This window comes from Oncorhynchus masou, chromosome 18 (genome assembly GCF_036934945.1).
Source record: "Oncorhynchus masou masou isolate Uvic2021 chromosome 18, UVic_Omas_1.1, whole genome shotgun sequence".
NCBI classification, from domain to species: domain Eukaryota; kingdom Metazoa; phylum Chordata; class Actinopteri; order Salmoniformes; family Salmonidae; genus Oncorhynchus; species Oncorhynchus masou.
In genome coordinates, this window is record NC_088229.1 from 15,631,878 (window position 1) to 15,653,357 (window position 21,480).

Below are 21,480 nucleotides of genomic sequence, written 5' to 3' on the forward strand. Positions count from 1 at the left end.
AGCGTGTGTATAATAGGTCTGTGTTGTTGAACAGACCATGCAACACTGACCAAGCCCACCTCAGCCATCCTTCCCTTCCCCCAACTCTAGCAACCCCAGCTGCACAGTAGCCACCTCAACACTCATTTGTGATGATGTGCAGCAAGACAACCAACCTGTCACAGGCAATGTCCTCAAACTCATTTACACTGAAAGTTACTGATACTCTTACCGCACCGGCTGTGTTTGTGGAGGCTGGCGCGAGCACACAAACCCATTATAGTACCTCCATTTGTTAGGTCTGCTCCAATGACATCACTGCAACAAAAATCACTGGAAAGCTTTGTATTGTATTTTTACAGTACACAAATAACTCAGACGCACAATACTGAGCTGAAATATTGATTTAGCTAGACAGCAAATTGTCATCTGTAGTCCCTTGCGTATATGACATCAACTGGTTCTTTAAGCCTGACCATATTTTCCCAGATGCCTCGGTGTTTATACACCACACACAAACACACCATGGTCCTAAGGCTGCGTTCTGATCATCTATCCTCCTCCAGAAGTGTGCACTTGTTCACTCCAACTCATGCAGTTAATAACATTAGATTGGTGGAAGCATGGCTGTAGGGACTCCAGTCAATTCATTTTAAAGGGTAGAAGGGTAGAGAATAGGAACTTAGCCTCTTCCCAGTTCTTCAGCAGAGAACAGACAGACCAGGCTCCATAAAATCCCGTTCACTCCTTCTGCTGGGCTTAATGGTCCCACAAGCTGGACAATTTACTGGTGACCTTAGCATTCCATTTGTGGAAGAACTGAAAAAAAAAACTCCACTATCCAGATATAGTTTTGCAGCAAAAAAGAGACTGAACGAGTGAAAGGAAGGGAGACCTAGTGGCAGAGATCTGATTGTTCCATGATTAGGGTCAGGAGTTTTACTGACCACCATGTAATCAAAGCAGGAATAACTAGTGTAGGCCCTAGCTGTAGCCTTTACTATGCAAGACATCTGCGCTTTCCATGACAGACTGACCAGGTGATAGCCATGATCCCTTTTGATGTAACTTGTAAAATCCACTTCAAATTGGTGATGTAGGACAGAAGACAGGTGAAGGATTTTTAAGCCTCAAGACATGGATTGTGTGTGTCTGCGTGCCATTGAGGATGAATGGGCCATATTTAAGTGGCTTTCAACAGGGTACAGTAGGTGCCAGGCACATCAGTGTGTCAAGAACCACAACACTGCTGGGTTTTTCCATGCTCAACCGTTTCCCATGTGTATCAAAAATGGTCCATCACCCAAAGGACATCCAGCCAACTTGACACAACCGTAGGAAGCAATGTAGTCAACATGACCAGCATCCCTGTGGAAAAGTTTCAATACCTTGTAAAGTACATACCAAAGACTTGCAGCTGTTCTGAGGGCAAAAAGGTGGGATGTAACTCAATTACGAAGGTGTTCCTAATGTTTGAACAGTGTGTAAAGCTGCCTCATACAGCCCAGGTGGAAGAGAAAAGCCCATTTAATTAATTAATGTAAAGAGTGTAAAGTTGCATCAAAGGAATACTCCCTCCCATCTGTCACCCACATGGTACTGTTCAATTAAAATTAGTTTTTGAAAAGTCAGACTACACATTCGTCAACCAACTATTCACAGCATATCAATTATTGCATTCATTCTTATAAATGAAGATCCAGTAAGTGCTCTCGAATGAGAGCTATGAGATCCATTTCTGGTTAAAAATCTCCTGACATGGCCATAGTAACATGCCAAGTGGCTCCATCTGCTGGTATAATATTATTAGTGCAGTTACTCAGCTAGAAGAAACATCACCAGGCATTTAAAATGTTGGAAACAGTTTACTACAATTTAATACAAGACAAAACAAATTTGCAGAGCATTAAAAATGGTAAAATACAAATGCTGCACATTTAACATGATAAAAAAAAAGTGTATGCCTTCAAATTAAATCTTTGAAAGTAAAGGAGTGGTGTGAGAAAATAAAAGTTAACAGGTTTTTATTCAGGACACACAAAAAATATCTAATGACATGAAACATGTACAACCCTGTTACACGTGTCCAGAATAGGGATGTTTCTCAACGGAAGGATGTCATTTACAAAAAAAACAGTTGTTTCTATGGACTACAGTGGCTAGACAACTCAGAATTCACAAAAAAACAAAGAATTCACTGCAAGAGGGGAACAAATCGAGTACGAGTAAATCTAGAGAACAGCCAATGAACAGGACTCTGTCCATCAACTCAGCAATATATTGGCTACACCAAATGAACTGGGATATTTGCCTCTTACGTGACCTTACAGTTTGTCACTACATATGTGGAAGTTGATATGGGGAAACAAGGTCTAAGGGGTCAAATTTTTCTACAACTCCTTTAAATCAACTTAATGATAGCAAGTGGGAAGAAAATACACTTAACATTTAAACCAAAGTACTGACATGATCTTAAAATGTTAGACTAAAGCAACAAGCATCCCATGCAATAACACTGTCTGCCTTGTTCCAGTCTCCCATACAGCGCACTGACAAGAGCACTTTGGCTGAGACATTTAGTCACAGGGTGGCGTACCTTGATCAAATCCATGCTGGTTTTGTTTCACATTACTGCAGAGCACGTTGATTGTCCAACCTCTCATCATAGGAATGGTTACAGTTCAGCATTACTGTGATAATGTTGTGTATATACTCAACAATCAAGTGGTCATTCACATTTGCAAACAACAATGGCTTGAAACACTGGGCACAACTTTTGAAGTGACCCTTCTGTTCATCTGCAGCAGGCATAAAATAATGGCCTGAAACTAGAGCCCCGACATACTGGTCTTGACCAGAGGACGAAACTGACAGGGGGAGGTTTTCTGCACGGTTCAACCAATCCAATAAATGTGGAGGTGGAGTTAAGATTGAGTGTCACCAGTCAGATCACAGGACCTTTCCATGAAAACTGATACATCGATTGTTAGGGCACTCAGCAGAGGCTAGTTCATCTGTAATATTTTCTTACTTGTGCTTGATGTGAGGACACTGATTAAAAGGTCATCAAAATAATCCAATTCCAAGTTAGGAATAAGCGGCTACTTTAAAATATATTCATGATCTCAGCAATGGAATTAAAGCTACATAGTTGACAGGGCAAAGCTACAGAAAATAAAACATTGGGACAAGAGAGCTAAAATATTAACATGACGATGATTAAAACAAAACGTACAATCCAGCCACACTACTAGCAAATTTGAGAGAAAAACCATGGAAGGAGTTTTACATAAAGGGGCCATATTTACCTTAGAACATCAAAGTTGAACTAAAACTACTGAAGAAAAAGTCTAGAAGATGTTTTTTGACCAAGGTGGCCCAATAGGGGGAAATCGGATAATACAATTCTATTGTTTCTACTGCACAACTAACTAAGGTTTAAGACTTGCAAGGCTGTCGGCTTCCCAGTGTCAAACATGGCCGTTGCCCACATTCAACGTTTCCACAGATTGTCTGATTGAGGATCAGTTGCGCTGTTAGATCAATTAATATATGGACCAGACACTGGATCAGCAGTCAGACACTGAATTCAGGTCCCTGGACCATGCTATGATAGACTGCCCATTTTAACGTCTCAGTGAAGACAACTACCTTCAAGTCACCTTAATATGGCTGCCTGTACCTAGACAGGGTACCACAGAATCTACGGTCTTCCCGACACAATTATATGCCGTAAAAAAAAAAAATACTGCACAAAAAGTACAAAGTGAGAGAATAAAGCATGAGGTTGAAAAAAAAAAACAAGCCCTTCCCAGTAGCGAGCGCACCCGTTTCGCCACATCCAAAACCACAATCTCCCTGCATCCTTCTCAGTTTCTATGTAAAATGGCAAGGTTGAACTGTTAGTTATTCAGGGATATTAGCCTGTACATTGGGGCATGGAGGGAGGTATCATGAGAAAGTGGGCAGTGTTCTCCATCGTTGGTTTGTGTGGTTTTTGTTATGTCATTACGAATGGGGTGGGGGTTGTCAGTCGGTACCAAATCCCTCCCCAACCCTCTATTTTGCCCTAACCCTTCAATGTTTGCAGATCAATACAGTGGAATATTTACCACCACTGATTATACCTATGCAGACTATTCAAACAAGTTAACATCAAAGGGTTAAGGCCAAGGGGGAGGAATAGGGTGTGATTTGGTGCTGGCTACACGAGTCACCAGGATGTCCCTGCAGAGTCGGGGGCAAGAGGTCAGTGACCGTTCCCGTGGCAAGACATCCCGCTCACATGCTTACAGCGCCCTTCTCTTTCTTGTCCCCATCTTCGTGCCAGGTGAGGCGCTCCTCATAGAAGGCTATGACGATCTGCGGGCACTTGTGATTGGCCTCCTTGGCTAGCACCAGATCTGCCTCGTCAGAGTCCTTCCTGTAGAGTAAGGAAATAATAAATATAACATCCTTATTTACAAACCTATTGCCATGGTGATTTAAAGCCAAGATTTGGTAGTATACTGCGTAGTCGACAACTCAATTTGTCGCAAAAGTCAATCAGGACAAAAAGTTAGTAGACCTAAACGATTATCTTCAGGACAGTAGAGCAACCACAACAGTTAACCACTACAGTTAAGCAGTTTGTCACCAGTTTGAAAACAAATTCTTATGGTGTTGTAATCTAACAAAAGATAACAAGGTCAACAATGTCTAAGTATTCAACACTCACCACTTCATGAGGAACATGAGATCTCCACAGGAGTCTGTGGCTCCAATAATCTTCTCCGGTACCAGACCCCTCTCAAAGCCTCTCGCAATCAGGACATCATCCTGGAGAAAAGACGAGTAATACCTTTATGTGGTACAATACAAGTGTAACTTTGGCACTGCTGAGAGAGGGGGGGCTGGTTTAGCACAGAAACTGAGTGAACAGTTTAATTTCACAAAGCCTTTGTCATTCCAGTGAAAGTCGATCAAGAGGGTGTTACCATTTCACTTTAAAACGAGCTCTTTGCAAATGAAAAGTTCACCAGGAAGATCAAGCCGCTGTTCTAGCCTACAATAACAACGCTGCAGCACCACTGAAGAGGTTGTTAAGTGTCAGCTCACCTATCAGTAGGCTGCAAATGCTGGAGGTAACAAATTGCAATGAAAGTCACCCCCTTTCAGTAATCGAGGATTGGTTTCGTAGACTTGCACCTGGCAGTCAATTCACCCAGATCTTGTCTAGTGTAAACAAACTAGCCTGGTATAAAAAAAACAATTTTGGGGTAAAAGGGTTTATCTACACCAATTAACGAGGTAGGTTACACACCTCTTTTTTCCGCTTGGGCTTGTTGCTGCTCCCCTCCTCATCGTCATCATCATCAGAGTTCCTCCTCTTGCTGCTGCCTTCCTTGCTACGGCCTGATGATCCCGCACTGGACTTGGATCCTCCACTGCTGGGGGTTGCACCACTACTGCTAGGCTTCTTGTAGGTCTTCATGAACCCAGCAATGAGCTCGGGGCAGCCAAGATTCTTCTCTGGCTCCCATGTGTTGTGCTTTCTGCAATGTACCATGCATTGTAAAAGAGCGCTTGACATTAGACAGGAGGTATACACACTAGTGTCCCAACAGTTTAAACAATTCAGTGTGAACTAAAAAAAACTAAAGCATGTTGAAAAGAATGGCCGTATTTTTTAAATAAAGATCTGAGAACTAACAATTACCAAAATAAAGACAAAGAGAATCTAAAAAGTATGCATTCAGGAGTATTTTTGTCATGGCATGGGGTCACTCAGCATAAGCCATGGCAAAATGTATAGAATTGCAGTAAATAAATAAATAAATTAAACTACATCGTCTCTGCAGCCATAAGGAGGGCCTCAAATGTTAGGTCGGGAGCTGAGCTAATGGCCATGAAGCCCACTACCTAAGCCACATTATGGAAGGAAGAGGGGGGGAAAAAACTGCATTGGTCATTTTACGAGTCTCCAAAGAATGTTTACCCTTCATGTGTAGGAGTCAGAGTTGAACATTAGACACAGTAGCTGACTAAACTCAACTGTGACGTGTCTGATTAACGCCACCAACGAGTTAAACAGACCAGGCGTGGAGGAATTCAGCTCAGAATAACTTAATTTGACCAAGGTCATTTTTTTAATGTATCATGAAACGTGTACCTTGTACCAATGTTTGTCTTCTGTAGTTGCATGCCTTTGTTTGCGAAGTCCACAATTTTTCATTAAACGTTCATCAAATACAACCACTGTTTACTCTTTGCTGTTGCTCTAGGATGGTAACGCTATGAAAATGTGCATGTGCCAATTGAATTTCAACAAGGAAACGGTCAGTGTTTGTATTTGATTACATATTATTTTAAAAGTATGGTTTTCAGCTTACAAAGGCACACAACTACAGAGAACAAATGTAGGTACATGGTAGGCATTTCATAATTAAAAATGGTTGGAAGTATTGACCTTGGGTGAATCGATGTAGTCTGGGCTGAATTCCAGAGCAGGTCTCTGCTCAACTCTGTTGGTGGAGTTGATGAGAATTTTCCTTCACCATGGAGTTCAGTCAGCAAAACACTCAGGTAACATTTTAGACTCTCATTTTGAAACATACTGGAAGGCATGACATATTTGTTTTATTTGGATGGCTAAAGGTAGAAATGAGCTAGCTACTGCTACATGAAGCATATTCATATTGAAAAAAATGTCAAAGTAACATCGCATCACAATCACATGAGGAACAGACTTACTCTGAATAACCTTTCCACTTAAGGAAGAATTCAACTCGGCCCTTCACCGTCCTCCTGTCCAGCACCTTCTCCACAATGAATTCTTCCTCTTCTGAAGATGAGCCTGAGGCACCATCATCATTTTCACGAGTCTTCTTTCCCATGGCTAGCTAGGTTACAGTACCTAGGGTGAGTTAAGTGGCACGTCTCAACTTTTGAGAACCTAGCAAACGTCGAAACAAGTTTAGAAATGTGTGCAATAAAGTTACACATTGGTCTGTTGTCCATAGCTAGCTAACTACGCACACTATGAAGTCAAAATTATACAGCCGATAAACATGTTAACTTGTCGAGGGTCATCGAGGTTAAACCCTGGCTTAAATTAATTATTCCTCAACCATGTCCGGACAGCAGATTGTCCGTTTAAAAGGAATCAATTGAATTATAAAGTACGCTCAGTTAACGTTCGCTCAGTCAGCCAATACTGTTAAATTAGCCGGCATGCGTATATTTGACTTATTTGATAAAACACATAACAATTTCCTCTCAATAGGGGTAAAAATAAGTACTTAGTTAGCAAATTGCGGTTTTAATTCATTGCAGTTTGTTAGAAAACGATGCACAGGGACATTCAAATCTAAATAGTCGAAAGCGTGTAGCTACACAAACGTTAGCTAACATGTTTGTCCCAACCAGCTAGCTAACCGTTCACTACAAACGTAGCTAGATGATGTTAGCTAACTAAGCAATTTTGCAAGCGTTATCCTCAAGACTTTCTGCTTTTCTTTTAACTAGCTAAGAAATAGCTTCATGTTTCTACTCACTTCTGTAATTCGGATGAATTTATTGGAAATCAAAATTGCTTTCTTCCACCACACGGTTAGCTTCAGCAGTTGGCTGGATGCTTTTTCTGGGCTTTTTGTTCCCCCTCCCCACACGACTTGCTTGCGCGCCAAAAGCACAATAGCAGACCGTGCACGCCCACGAAAAGGACGGCGTCAAACTAAATAACTGTGATTTAATAAGTAAATGTTATGGCTAGCAATGTCCACTAAAGAAATATGCAGACATTTCAGGATCATTTGGCAAGCTTTATCAAACACTATATTACGTTTATTTATACAGACTTGCCAGAACATCAAATTCAACTCCATTGAAGTGACGTATTTTGACGTACACATTAAAACAATATAAAACGTAAACTCACGCCCACCCCCGGCTGGTGTCGTTTTATTATTGGATATTGCTGATAACTGACTGTGAAGTACCCAATCGGAGTAGCAGCGGAAGAGGAACAGTATAATTCAGCGGGAACAGCTAACCAATTGCTGAATCCAAGAGGCGTATCCGTCCCTATTTATTATACTATTTTCTTTCCAGGCACGGTCGTCTCTCTGTCACAGAATTTCTGTCCTCGAATAAGGAACAAGGGATCGGAAACTACCAGCCACAATGTCTAAGGAGGTAAGGTTTTCTAATTAATATCTACCTGCAATTTTGTGATATATACGTTTAGTGTATTAATATATCGTGCACGTTGACCAATCGAGTCAAAATGGCTTTCCCTTCACGAGTGTATATTGCAGCTATAATTGTGGGGATGCCGCCATCTTAGCTACAGGCCTCATGGCGTTGATTGTTCTTGCGTTTTGTTTAGCCATTTGAAGCGGACGTTAACTGTATCCTTTGTTTTACACTACACTTTTGCTATAATATTAACCGATACTTTGTTCACACTTCCCGGTTTAAAAAAATAGTTTTGTTTTGGTGTACACTTGCCGAATGTACAATTATGGAGTCGCAGTCGACCCCCACCACCCGTGGTCAAGGCCTTTCTTTTATTACACCGTGCTGACGGCATCATATGCTATTGTTCGATCTCCACAACTTGTTTCGAGTAACTACAGGAATATGTGAAAATGATTGGCCTAGTTCGCTACAATGTAGCGCTCGCTCTCATTTGCTTTCGCTCTAAATGCATTCTCCCTTTATGTCCAGGCCCCACGTGAACCCGAACAGCTCCGCAAGCTGTTCATCGGAGGTCTGAGCTTTGAAACCACGGATGAGAGTTTGCGAGCACACTTCGAACAATGGGGATCTCTTACAGATTGTGTGGTGAGTGTTTGTGTACACATTTGAAACCCTTATACCTAGTTGGCTGCAGTATTACGGAATGGGGTTCCATTATCAGTCAGGGTTTGATTGGTTAACTTCGGTGCAAGTTAATTATTTTTGCATTACTCTATATTACCAACAGGTAATGAGAGATCCAGCCAACAAGCGCTCCAGGGGGTTTGGATTTGTCACCTATGCTGGTGTGAATGAAGTTGACGCTGCCATGGAAGCACGTCCCCACAAGGTTGATGGTAGGCTCGTAGAGCCGAAGAGGGCGGTGTCCAGAGAGGACTCAAGCCGACCAGGTGCTCATGTCACAGTGAAAAAAATATTTGTTGGGGGTATCAAGGAAGACACAGAAGACTCCCACCTGCGAGACTACTTTGAGCAATTTGGCAAGATTGAAGTAATTGACATTATGACTGACCGCAACAGTGGCAAGAAGAGGGGCTTTGCCTTTGTCACGTTTGATGACCATGATGCAGTGGACAGGATTGTTAGTAAGTTGTGGTCTGAATGACTTTCTTTATTATTAAAGTCACTGACCTTTTGTGTTCTGCTGTAATTTTAAGTCTATCTTCTATCCCCAGTTCAGAAGTACCACACACTGAATGGTCACAATTGCGAAGTGAGGAAAGCCTTGTCCAGACAGGAGATGCAGACTACAGGAATGGGTATGAGGGGTGGTAAGTCCATGACTTCTTCATGGCAAGTGGTTTAATCTTTAATTACTTCTGAGGTTGGTCTAGTACTAATGGTTTATAATTTTCTTCCCAGGTCGTGGTGGAGGTGGTGGTGGCGGCGGTGGCAACTATGGCAGAGGTGGGGGATACGGAGGTAATGACTTTGGCTGTGATGGATACTTCAGTGGCCGGGGTATGTGGTGGTCCTGAACCACTCTCTCTGCTTGAGCCTTTGTACTTAACCACTTGTGATTGTTTCAATATACTTTAGGTGATGCTGACTCGTCTGTTTCAGGAGGCAGAGGGGGTGGATATGGAGGTGGAGATGGTGGTTACAACAATGGTTATGGGGGAGGAGATGGTAAGATTTGATTTCTCTGTCAGACAAATGGCAGCAGGAAGAGCTATAAGACTCACAGCAACAGACTGGTCCATTTACATTGTAGTCATTTAGCAGATGTTCTGTTCCGCAGGGACTTACAGTAAAGTGCATACATTTCGCTTACACACCCCCCCCCCTCAGTGAAATCAAACCCACAGGGTTCCATGTATATCTATAGTGTGCACGCTTGTTGCTGGGAATGTATTTAGACTAGAACCTTACTTTCTATAGGTGGCTATGGAGGAGGACCTGGTGGTTATGGGGGTGGTAACCGTGGCTATGGTGGAGGACAAGGAGGTTATGGCGGAGGACAGGGTGGGGGCTACGGTGGCGGAAATGGTTATAACGACTACAACAATGGCAATGGCAACGGCGGGAACTTTGGCGGCGGTAAGTCCATGGCTTCACCACAAGAGGCAGCACCAGTTGCTGGTAAGTGGATGGCTTCATAGGCTGTGATCAAATTCTCACACTACATTCTGTTTGGTTAAAGTATTGATCTACCTATACTTCCCTTCTAAATGGCATGTAGTAAGCATAAAATGTTACCATATTAAACCTGAGATTTCGCATACAAAACCTTAGAGGCGTAGGCAGGTAGCCTAGCGGTTAAGAGCGTTGGGCCAGAAACCGAAATGGCCTACTAAATAAGAAGTAGTATGAGAACTCGGTCATAGCTGACTTGATGAAAGTGATGCATGAAATACTCTATCCGAGCTGTACACAAATGATTGGGAATATCCTTAAGCCTGTGTAAAATGGCCAGACTAATCTTCACTAAGTAATGTGACTTTTTAAATTGTGTGCAGGTAACTTCGGCGGTGGTGGTGGCGGCGGAAATGGTGGCGGAAATGGCTACAATGACTTTGGCAGCTACAACAACCAGGCTTCCAACTACGGCCCGATGAAGGGTAACAACTTTGGTGGCAGCGGCGGTGGTGGCGGTGGCAGCGGCGGCGGTGGTGGCAGTGGCGGGGGTAGCGGCGGTGGCAGGAACAGTGGCCCATATGGTGGTAGGTGGCACATGTCAGGCTATCAACTGCTCAGCCAGTGCTAAGCAACCAGTAAACGTGTTGGTTTGGCACTTCGTCAGAGAATCTAGTATGTGACTAACGGTTAGTTTGTCAAAGCATTTGACTGTAAATTAACACCTTAATTTGTACTTTATGAGTTTCTGGGGGCTCTTTCTGATTCAACCTTTGACCTTTTGTATGTTTCTTTTCAGGTGGTTATGGAGGTAGCTCAGGTGGGGGTGGCGGAGGTGGCGGATATGGTGGGGGCTCCGGTGGACGACGGTTCTAAATGTTCAGAAGGTATGTTTTTAAATGTGACCGTTTGAAACGTAACGTGTGTAGATGAGACTTACGCATATTCTAGAATTTGTAAAATATGTAGTGTTCTGAAACTAGGGGATCCATTCTTTTACACTTTGATGCATTGAGTCCTTGTAGTTGTGTTTTTAGCTCTTGAGCCAAGTGTTAAGAATGCTGGCTCTGGATCTCATGTAGTAGGTTCTGGTCATTCCATCAGTCAGTACACAGTTTAACTTGATGTTGTTCCATATTGTTCAACAGGACTCAGTACTTAGGAGAGGAGAGCGAGACAAGTGACAGGGCAGCTGCAGGTTTACAACCTAGATCTGCTCAGCCAAACAGATGTGGCAGGTTACATCTGCTACAAGAAGAGATGTGTACAATAGAGAAATCATGGAGGGGCTTCATTCGTTTTTCTGTGTTGTCAAACAGGATTATTTGATGTTTCTGGAAAGCAAGCATTCCAATGAGGTTTTATGTAGTTTTTCTTTGAGTCGTTTTTATTTTTGTGTAACTGCAACCAATCAAGTTGAAATAAACCACCTTTCAGTTTTTTTTAAACTGTCGTTCAGTCTTGTTAGTGTCTTTTAGGGGAATGAGGGGAGGCTGTTTTCTGGTTTGGGTGTTTAATGCATTAGAACAAATACAGGTCCACACAACTGATGGATTAGGTCAATGACTCTTGAAGAAAAGTACCACTTGTCAATGGAGACTTGCCTAGCCCCATGTTTTATTTTTTTCTTGCGTGGGATGTCCCTAGTCTCTTCCAATGCACATACTACAGAATCTAGAAAATAACATGTATCCAGCACATCACTCAAAGGAAGGTTTGACAAAGTGATACCATAGCTTTGAAGTCATTGCTGAACACGGTCCCAATGGATTAAGTTATGGTAGTATAATACTCAGTCAACAGTTCATGATCTCTTTGAGAACTGCACCGGAGATTTGAGTTGGCTGGCTAGATCACTCGCCTGTCATACAGCACACCTGCCAGCAAAGGCTAGCTTACATGATGCAGTCTTGAGGCTAGCCAGCCATGGAAGCCAGCTGAGCTGAGGGCGAGTCATAGTAAACAGCCCATCGCCTGACAGGAGCAGTGTGAAGCAGGGGAGAGTGAGTAGCAAGAAGGCATGAGACTAGCAGGCAGCCGCTACCAAATGGCTTAAATGCAGTCTGTGGGTAAGGAGACTTTTCCAACTACTGTTAGTTTAAATAACATGTTCTGTAGTTAGTACGCGCAAACTCTTGTAGATAATGTAGACATGAATAGTATAGCATTCATGACCATGTACAGTTTATTTGGATGTGCAGAGATGTTTTAGTACAAATCACTGCCCCCTGTTCATCTGGTAATACAAGGGGCATTGACCTTTGGCACTAATCGTAAAGATATGCTACAATCCTTGTAATGCATGCTTATGTTGGCAGTCAAACTATGAAATGGTAACAGACTAACGCCTTTCAATGTCTCAGTCTCCTTTTCTTCTGATATTTCCTAGGAAACTAACTGCTCTGAAGGACTGCTACTGAAAGCATGATGACGTTGCACACCATAACATTGCACAAGGTAAGTGACCATTTAACAGTTGGAAATATTCACAATTTTTATTGTGGGAGAATATCTGAAGCCTCATCTCTAAGGCTGTTGTGATTTGTCTTCTGTTTTAGGGTGCCTGGAGAAATGCAATGGTCGTTATTTTTGTTACTGCTGTGCAGGATTTTACTTGTTTGTTTTTTTACCCACATCTGTTTATCAATAAAATATTTTTACATAAATCTATTTTGGTCTGTCATTTGCTAAATACTACGCTTAAACAGCTGCATAGATGGTAAACAATTTTCATCCTCTAATACAATTCATGCAGGGACATAATATAATTTCCCCAAATGTATGTCTTGATTGAATGACAAGGCTATGACTATTTTGAAGAGTAAATTTGCTTTGGTAGTTGCTTGGCCTCGTGTGCGGTAAGTATGATTTGAATGGCTACCTCATTTCTGTACCCCACACATACAATTATCTTTGAGGTTGAGCAGTGCATTTCTAACATCAAGACCAGGGAGTTATTGAATGTCACTTTGCACATGGTGACATTACTAATTACACTACAAAGATACAGGTGTCCTTCAAAACGCTGTTGCTGGAGACGGTGGCCAATGGTGACTTTAAAACCGTTTAATGGCTGATGGGAGGACACTGAGGCTGGATCAACATTGATACTCCACAATGCTAACCTAAATGATTGAAAAGGAAGCCTGTACAGAACAAATATTCCAACCATGCATCCGGTTGGCAAGATATTACTATGCCCTGAATAGTGTTATGCTTGGGGCAAATTCGACACAGTAAGTACGGTTGTGGCTGCATCATGTTATGGGTGTTATCTGCAAGGACAACTTTTTTTTTTAAGTTCAATGGAATTGAGCACAGGCAAAAACCTAAAGGAAATCTGGTTCAGTCTGCTTTCCATCAGACCCAAAGAGGCAAAATCACCTTTAAGCCGGATATTAACATGAAACACAGCCATACAACATACACGAGTTGCTTACCAAGACTACATTGAATGTGGGTGGCCTAGTGTTGACTTAGATCAGCTTTTGATTTGGGTGTGAATACTTGTGTGAAATTTCATTTTTCAATAAATATGGATTACGTCAAGGGGTAGAAATACTTTCTGATGGCACTGTCTTACCACTGAATAAAATATATCCAGAACAAGCATAGCCATATGACTTCACTTGTAACTATTGACTCGCTTGTACATGAGCACAGTATCTGGAAAAAATAACTTTTAGCTGCCATACACTTTCAACATTAACATGTTGGTCCCATGTTTCATGAGCTGAAATAAGATGCACAAATGTTAGTGAGCATTACTCTGCCAAGATAATCCTTCCAACTCAGGTGTGGCATATCAAAAAGCTCAGCAGTACGCCCAACCTGCCTCGCTACTGCAGACAACGTGTGTGGGCGAGTGGTTTGCTGATGTCAACAGAGTGCACCATAGTGGGGTTATGGTATGTGCAGGCACAAGCTACGGGCAATGAACACAATTGCATTTGGCAATGGCAGTTTGAATGCAGTGATACTGTGGTGAGATCCTGAGGCCCATTAAAAAAAAGTTTATAAAGGTATGTGACCTACCGATGCATATCTCTATTCCCAGTCGTGAAATCCATAGATTAGGGCCTAATTGATCTATTTTAATTAATTTATATGAACTGTAACTTAGTGAAACTCTGAAATTGTTGCGTTTTATGTTTTTGTTCAGTATACTTAATGGCTCTTACTGTACTGTAGATGTATCAACATTTCATAATGGTATATAAACAGTGAGGCAGTATACAATAGCTGTCCAATAGATTTCATCTTTACATTATTCTCCATCCAACACGTCAGTACGTGGCACCAGGTATACGTTCCCATCAGGGGTCTGCTGTAGAGAGTAGTCCTCTATAGAGTAGGGATGTCCATCTTCATCCCGGAGCTGAGAGAACACTTCCGCATACAAGTCTGTGAGGCGGTGTTTAACAATAGCCAGGTTGTGTTGGAACTCCATTCTCTCTCTGGCCAGGTGATCCCTCTGAGCCTGCAGTTGACCCAGCTCTCCCTCCAGGTAAACTATATTCTCCAGCTTCCTTTTCCTGCAGTTCTGAGCCGCCACCTTGTTCTTCCCCCGCCGGCGGATGTCTCTGACGAGGGCGAGCTGGGAGTCCGTGAGCGTGTACTTGGTCAGGAGCTCGTTGAAGTCATCCACAGGTAGGTTGATGATCTTCCCCAGAGGGAAAGGGATCTTGAGGGCGTGAGCTCTGCGTTCATCCCGGCTCAGAGGGACAGGAGGAGGGTTGCCTCTGGGTTTTACATAAAACGCCTGAGAAGAGCTCCCTATGCTGACAGAGCTGTTAAGGTGCAAGTCATTCAATGCACTCTGTAAACCCTGTTGATGTTTCATTGACATGGGAGGCAGGAAGTGAGGCTGTGGTTGCATTTGGGATGGTTGTGTTACAGGGAAGTAAGAGGGGTGCGGCCCTGAGTAGGGGTAGGACTGGGTAGGATGCTGCTGATAATCCAAGGAGTAAAGGAGGCTAGCTCTCCTACCTTGCTCACCCATACTCTCCATCCCCCTGTGACTATAGTTCAGACCAACCTCTGTGCTTGAACAAGCAGGTACGCCGGTCATGACATCATCCGGTGAGGCCAGCGGTGGGCTAGACCCCAACGATAAACCCGAGTCAGACTCCAGATCATCCACAGTGCATGGTTGGTGTTTGCCCTGCCTGTGATCAGTCCCTAGCATGTGTCGACTCGAACCTTGAGAGAGGCCAGCATTGTCTTTTCCAACAGACCCCTCACCACTGACATTCATCAGACTCATTTGTTCTAGAAAATTCATCTGCGGTGGTGGCAGAGGGTTCAGAACTCTGGGATTCAGCTGGGCTGCAGAATGAGTTCCAGAATGTCTGTACAGTGCCTCAGTTAATTCACTGGTAGCCTGATGCTGGCAGGCTGGCATTACATCAGAGTAGGTTCCCTCATATGCAACATCACGGTTTGTCTCACCACAACAGGGGAGAGACTGTGTATGAGAGTGAGACTGAGCTATGCTATAACTTCCCAGAGATCTAGGTGGCTCTGTGGGATGGTACTGAATACTTTCATATGGGCCATCATGGGGGACCTCAAACTCCTAAAATGAAAAACAAAGTAAGAATCATTAGTTGATGCTCTCTCTTTTCATTAGTTTACCATTACTATGTTACTTTATGTATAAAACAAAATAATTATACATGTTTATCCCTGAGATTTAAATTGCTATGTGCATTTGTGAACATGCAAAATCTAATTTAATAGGAGGATGAATAAATCATCTACGGGGAATGAGTGTAAGAAATGAAACTCTAAAGCATTGTGTGTGTGGGGGGGGGGCAGGCTGGCTATCTTACCTATAAGTCACCTGCTGCCCATAGCACACAGTTCACCCCCACCTTGGTATACACCCATAGCACACAGGTCACCCCCACCTTGGTATACACCCATAGCACACAGGTCACCCCCACCTTGGTATACACCCATAGCACACAGGTCACCCCCACCTTGGTATACACCCATAGCACACAGGTCACCCCCACCTTGGTATACACCCATAGCACACAGTTCACCCCCACCTTGGTATACACCCATAGCACACAGGTCACCCCACCTTGGTATACACCCATAGCACACAGTTCACCCCCACCTTGGTATACACCCATAGCACACAGGTCACCCCCACCTTGGTATACACCCATAGCACACAGGTCACCCCCACCTTGGTATACACCCATAGCACACAGGTCACCCCCACCTTGGTATACACCCATAGCACACAGGTCACCCCCACCACCCATAGCACACAGTCACCCCCACCTTGGTATACACCCATAGCACACAGGTCACCCCCACCTTGGTATACACCCATAGCACACAGGTCACCCCCACCTTGGTATACACCCATAGCTCATGCTGCCCATGCAAGTCTCTCTTAGGTGTGTTATCAAGTTTCATGTGGAAACAGGTGGTCATTGTGCTGTGCAAGGGGCTGCTTGCGATGTACAGTGCTGTGCTTGCCCCCACTCCCTGTCTCTTCATCTTGCCATAACTCAATTGGCCCATTGTCGAGTGTGTGTTACTTTTTAAGTGGGAATACACAGCATTTCCTTAGATTAAATGTGTATACATAAACTTGACACTACTGTGGTTGGTTTGCAAGATTGTGTCATTTTCTCTTTTCTGTCTGTCTGTTTGTGGTTGCCTAATTCACTGCCATGGGAGTGTTTTGCTAAGAGAGGCCAACAGTATGAAATTGCATCTCACACAGTAAGGATATCATTAAAAACAATAGCTATAGTTTTCCATATCGCTATGGCTACATGACCAGCTGATGTAGGCAGAAGAGAGAGGCTTTCAATCAAACGCAAATCACATTTCAGCTATATGGTTACATAATTATCAGGCTATTGAATACTCATCCTCCTACCTGAAGATCTGTGATGGCCATCAGTTCCTGCCAGGCCAGGTCCATCTCTGGGTCGTTGGGGGCTCCACGTGACCTGGCTCCAGGGGCATGGGTGGGCATCGACACCCCCCCACACAGCCTGCCCGGATTCGCCAAGCCCTGGAGAATGAATTGGTAAATGCTGTAAATCTTAGATATCTTTGAGTTATGGCATTTTTATGCTTTATTTTACAACCCTATTTTGACGGTATTTACACTTACAACATGAAGAATGTAATGATACTTGCTTCTTTAAATAGTTGAACACAAAACTAAACCCTTTTTCACAGGAAAGAATCCGATGCCCAGCCAATTTTGCTTTCTTTATTTATTTGACCTTTATTTTACTAGGCAAGTCAGTTAAGAACAAATTCTTATTTTCAATGACGGCCTAGGAACAGTGGGTTAACTGCCTGTTCAGGGGCAGAACGACAGATTTGTACCTTGTCAGCTCGGGGATTCGAACTTGCAACCTTTCGGTTACTAGTCCAATACACAACCACCACACAACGTTGTCTCAACGGTCTAGTTCATTACATGATGTCACCCACCTCACTTTGTCTCCTCAGTGGGAGTATATAGTTGGCTGCTGCACACATTCAGGACAGGCTGTGGTTGCAGGGAACCCTCCTGGAACAGACCGACAGACACAACGATTATTATCAGCTTTTTTCATTTTTATTTAGCCATCAGAATACACTGATTACATGCTGAACTCGTCTCTATTGATTTAATACATAGATGCTAACACACAAAGGAAAAACACTAGAAGTCTCACCTCATCTAAGAAAAACACTACATGTTACAATCCTTGATGATAACCTGGTGTATTCATCACCTCCATAAACCGAACACACACCTCATTTCATATTGCAGAAAGATGCACATACCATAAAGGTAGACCCACTAGAGATGGCTACATGTACTAGATGTGTGTTTGGGTGATGTTCTGTGTTGAACTGTTTGGGACATGCGACGACCAGGCACACAGAGTTCCGTTGGGCTGGATCCCTCCTATCAGCTGAGCAGTGGTGCTACTATGTCAGTCACTGATAAGACAATCTGCTGGGAGACAGCACAGCGCTCCCTCTGCAGCAGTAAACAGGGGCTGGGGCCTACGCAGTCAGGCCTATGCTTCTTAGTGTAAATTGAAAGTCAGGGAGGGCTTGATAACCTTAATAAATGGTTTAACTTTTAAAAATGGTTTAACCTTTAAAATGCTTTATAAGACTAATGTATTTTATCCCTCTCTAGACGCTCTGGATCAGTAATGATGATAGTGGACATACATCTGGGACATTCCCATTAATAAGTGCTCATTTGAGAGTAGCAGACAGTACATTGTCCTGGTTTTTTTAGTCATTGTACCACACATGAATTTCATATTTAGTTTTATGTATTGTTGTTGGCACTATAGATACTGACTAAGATACTTTGGATGATGAGAGGCAACAGGCAAAAACTAAGTTATGCATCTTCCAGCATTTACTGGCATTCCTCACTGGCTTTGTTTGGAACTCAACGGCATTCAAGCAACTTATTTATACTCAGGAACAGAGCAGGAATCCTCTGCAACAGCACAATGATGACCATTCCATCTTCCATTACCACAATTGTTTATTTACTTTATATTTTTTATTCTCATCTCCCCGGCAACACAAAATATTTTCAAGCAATCTGTATATTCAAAGTTTTCCTGATTTAAAGATCTTAGTGATAAAGTATGTAATTTACAACATAGGATACATTGCTGCTTCAGAGGAGAAAACTTGATTCATTACTTTGGCTCACACATTCGCATGTCACTCACACAGCTAGGAGGTGATGGCTCTCACCTGAACACTATTGCAAAAATGTGACATTATCCCAGTAAATACCGTCACCTAATTCATCAAACCACTACATGGTCATCCATCTTTGTATTTGTACTCTGTGATCTGTAGCTACAGGTTCCCATGCATAGCATAAACAACGTAGATGGGCTTGTAACTCATATCCTGCCATAACCACTGTTATGTTTGTGGTGAAGGCTGTTTCCTCTAGTAATGAGGGGGCAGATAAAGTCGCCTGGCCTTGCTATCAACCAGGTCTTACAGATCTTACATCAGGTGTTGCATTAACACAAAAAACAGCTCAGAGTGAGAAGGTGGTGGGCTATACATGAATATCACAATCCTACTCAGCATACATTTTTTTACTCACGATACTAGGCGCAAGGGCAGCAATGCTAACCCAGACAGAGTACTGTGGACAAGAGAAAAGAATGCATTGTGTAGTTCTGAAGAGTAATATCTTAGAAATGGTCAGTAGGTAACCATGACACTTATTCCTGAAGAGGACAAATAAGACTTGAATAGTAACAGTGAATAAGTAATTTACTAACTGGAGATAAATTAATGGCTAAGTAAGTTATCTGGCCTAAATACTGTCTACTCAATATATAGGCTACTAAGATGACAGTTTGATTATAAATATATGCTTCTTCTTCATATTGGGCATTTGCATAATGTTTTTAATATATGCTTGTGACTATTTTTGAATTTAGTGGCAATTGATTGTCAGTTGTATGTTGTCAAGGGGATTATGTTTGTTGAATAACCAGCTATCAATTGCTTCTAATATTTTTGAGAACCTGTTTTGCACAGTGATGACAAGGTAATAATGAATGTATGAAAAAAGAAAAACAGGGTATATTTAAAACATGAAAGAAGTAGCATTATCTGGCAATGAAAAAAAGCTGGAGAAAGAACATACCTGAGCAACATGTCTCTGAGTCTTCAACACGTGTTCGGGAGACAAAACTCTTCAGAATGACACAGTAGAAACATAATAATCCAGGTAGAAAATATAAAATGACTTTATATTCACTTTTGTGAGGACGAAGGTGAACGTGTCCACTTTTAACCGACCATTATAGGGAGTGCATGTGCTTTCACTTCTCTCTCTCTCTCTCTCTCTCTCTCTCTCTCTCTCTCTCTCTCTCTCTCTCTCTCTGTGTTTCTCTCTCTGCCAATCTCTAGCTCTCTGCTCTACTACAAAGACAGTCCCCAGCAGAAAAGGGGTGTCTCTGCCTCCGATGTAAGCAACTTTCCTGTAAAGCAACCACACCATAGTTTTTAGCTTCTATCATTAATAAAACACTTGCACTCTGACAACAACAAAAAATCCCTTTTTCCCCACAATAGAAAACCACAGACCAAGGACACGGCATACCCCCAAACAACCCCTTGTTACCTTTTAGAACAAATGCAAATTAGTCTTAGCTAGGATGAATAGATGTTTAATCTACATGTTGCCTACATTATCAGACTAATAAACCATTATTACTCGTAGACATGATACAACATGATGCACAAATCCTTATACACATCTAGCTGATCGCGAGTCAGCGAGTCCGCTTCGTATGAAAGGCCTATAAGAAAGCTTCCCCCAGAAGTCCTCTGAAAGGAGAGGTTTGTGGAGTGTGATCTGGAGCACCTGGAGTTAAACCACCCTGGTATTGATTGCTGTCAGAGAGGGCCCTGTGCAAGTGGGGGACGGGGGTGAGTTGCAGACAGGCTGGATTGAGACTTAGTTTAGTAGGGATGGAATGTACACCTCCACCAGGTAAGAAAGGCTACATTGTTCTTATATCTGGCAGAACAACCACTGAGGGAGAGAGAGGAGCAAGGGGAGAATGGAGAGGAGCGTGACTTACAAAACTCTCCCCAACACTGCCCCAATCTAACACACTGTATTTATAAAGACAAGCCTAACCTGTCTAATGGGTAACACTAGCATGGTGGACATTTTACTAGACTTATCTATACACATACAGGAATTGGTAATTGGTAATAAGCCAATTTAACTCTTCTCGATTATTTGATGAGTTTGGTGGAGTAGTTTTACTTCTGTGCAGTAATGTACATATAGCGGTCGTCCAAAGTGCTGGTGTGGTATTCTCATGTTCCAAATCTGGATGCATAGTAATGACATGCAACATGAATGTTTTTCCAAAAAACAACATGAAAGGGGAATTCTACAAAATCGATTTATAAAGGTGGGGTTCATATTTCCAAAACGTTGAATAAAGAAACAAGAAACCAGTCATATTTGTAAATCACAAGGAACATACACTGAGAGTACAAAATATTAGGAACACCTAGCTATGATTCCTTATTGATGTCACTTCTTAAATCGACTTCAATTAGTGTGTAGATGAAGGGGAGGAGACAAGTTAAAGAAGGATGTTTAAGGCTTGAGACAATTGAGACATGGAT

The 21,480-nt window shown here is 42.5% G+C and overlaps 3 protein-coding genes across 20 annotated transcripts; 1 reads left to right on the forward strand and 2 right to left on the reverse strand.

Moving 5' to 3' along the window:
* Positions 1–1,824: 1,824 nt before the first annotated feature.
* Positions 1,825–7,665, reverse strand: LOC135504089 (chromobox protein homolog 5-like). 4 transcript variants are annotated; one of them, XM_064922373.1, is made up of 5 exons: positions 7,515–7,665; positions 6,712–6,856; positions 5,282–5,513; positions 4,697–4,797; positions 1,825–4,402 (listed from the first exon to the last, which is right to left on the reverse strand). In XM_064922373.1, the coding sequence occupies exons 2-5, from the start codon at positions 6,852–6,854 to the stop codon at positions 4,261–4,263; spliced, it is 618 nt and encodes a 205-aa protein (XP_064778445.1). In that variant the 5' UTR covers positions 6,855–6,856; positions 7,515–7,665; the 3' UTR covers positions 1,825–4,260. The 4 variants fall into 4 exon arrangements, with proteins under 4 accessions (XP_064778445.1, XP_064778444.1, XP_064778443.1 ...); XM_064922372.1 differs by having other exon boundaries at positions 6,712–6,860; XM_064922371.1 differs by having other exon boundaries at positions 6,712–6,874.
* A 95-nt stretch (positions 7,666–7,760) lies between these two features.
* LOC135504053 (transcription factor NF-E2 45 kDa subunit-like) lies at positions 7,761–20,152 on the reverse strand. Of its 6 annotated transcripts, none has more exons than XM_064922312.1 (5): positions 19,976–20,152; positions 19,424–19,465; positions 17,773–17,851; positions 17,204–17,341; positions 7,761–15,874 (listed from the first exon to the last, which is right to left on the reverse strand). In XM_064922312.1, the coding sequence occupies exons 3-5, from the start codon at positions 17,818–17,820 to the stop codon at positions 14,564–14,566; spliced, it is 1,497 nt and encodes a 498-aa protein (XP_064778384.1). In that variant the 5' UTR covers positions 17,821–17,851; positions 19,424–19,465; positions 19,976–20,152; the 3' UTR covers positions 7,761–14,563. The 6 variants fall into 6 exon arrangements, with proteins under 6 accessions (XP_064778384.1, XP_064778385.1, XP_064778386.1 ...); XM_064922313.1 differs by having other exon boundaries at positions 19,410–19,465; XM_064922314.1 differs by lacking the exon at positions 19,424–19,465.
* Positions 8,058–11,749, forward strand: LOC135504063 (heterogeneous nuclear ribonucleoprotein A1-like). 10 transcript variants are annotated; one of them, XM_064922331.1, is made up of 10 exons: positions 8,058–8,154; positions 8,689–8,805; positions 8,948–9,305; positions 9,396–9,491; positions 9,583–9,681; positions 9,784–9,849; positions 10,102–10,302; positions 10,680–10,883; positions 11,096–11,183; positions 11,445–11,749. In XM_064922331.1, exons 1-9 carry the CDS (start codon positions 8,143–8,145, stop codon positions 11,170–11,172), a joined length of 1,230 nt encoding a protein of 409 aa, XP_064778403.1. In that variant the 5' UTR covers positions 8,058–8,142; the 3' UTR covers positions 11,173–11,183; positions 11,445–11,749. The 10 variants fall into 10 exon arrangements, with proteins under 10 accessions (XP_064778403.1, XP_064778408.1, XP_064778405.1 ...); XM_064922336.1 differs by having other exon boundaries at positions 10,102–10,260; XM_064922333.1 differs by having other exon boundaries at positions 9,583–9,642; positions 9,760–9,849.
* Positions 20,153–21,480: the final 1,328 nt, after the last annotated feature.

Excerpts from the sequence above, each read along its gene's own strand:
- LOC135504063 (XM_064922331.1), top strand. Across the intron at positions 9,682-9,783 it reads TGGATACTTCAGTGGCCGGG|GAGGCAGAGGGGGTGGATAT; the intron begins GTATGTGGTGGT and ends CGTCTGTTTCAG. Across the intron at positions 10,884-11,095 it reads GAACAGTGGCCCATATGGTG|GTGGTTATGGAGGTAGCTCA; the intron begins GTAGGTGGCACA and ends GTTTCTTTTCAG.
- LOC135504053 (XM_064922314.1), bottom strand. The coding sequence starts at position 17,820 with ATGTGTGCAGCAGCCAACTATATACTCCCACTGAGGAGACAAAGTGAG. Across the intron at positions 17,342-17,772 it reads CACTGAGGAGACAAAGTGAG|GGCTTGGCGAATCCGGGCAG; the intron begins GTGGGTGACATC and ends TTCATTCTCCAG. Across the intron at positions 15,875-17,203 it reads TGGCCATCACAGATCTTCAG|GAGTTTGAGGTCCCCCATGA; the intron begins GTAGGAGGATGA and ends TTTTCATTTTAG.
- LOC135504089 (XM_064922373.1), bottom strand. The coding sequence starts at position 6,854 with ATGGGAAAGAAGACTCGTGAAAATGATGATGGTGCCTCAGGCTCATCT. Across the intron at positions 5,514-6,711 it reads AAGTGGAAAGGTTATTCAGA|AAAGCACAACACATGGGAGC; the intron begins GTAAGTCTGTTC and ends GGTACATTGCAG. Across the intron at positions 4,798-5,281 it reads AGCCCAAGCGGAAAAAAGAG|GATGATGTCCTGATTGCGAG; the intron begins GTGTGTAACCTA and ends TCTTTTCTCCAG.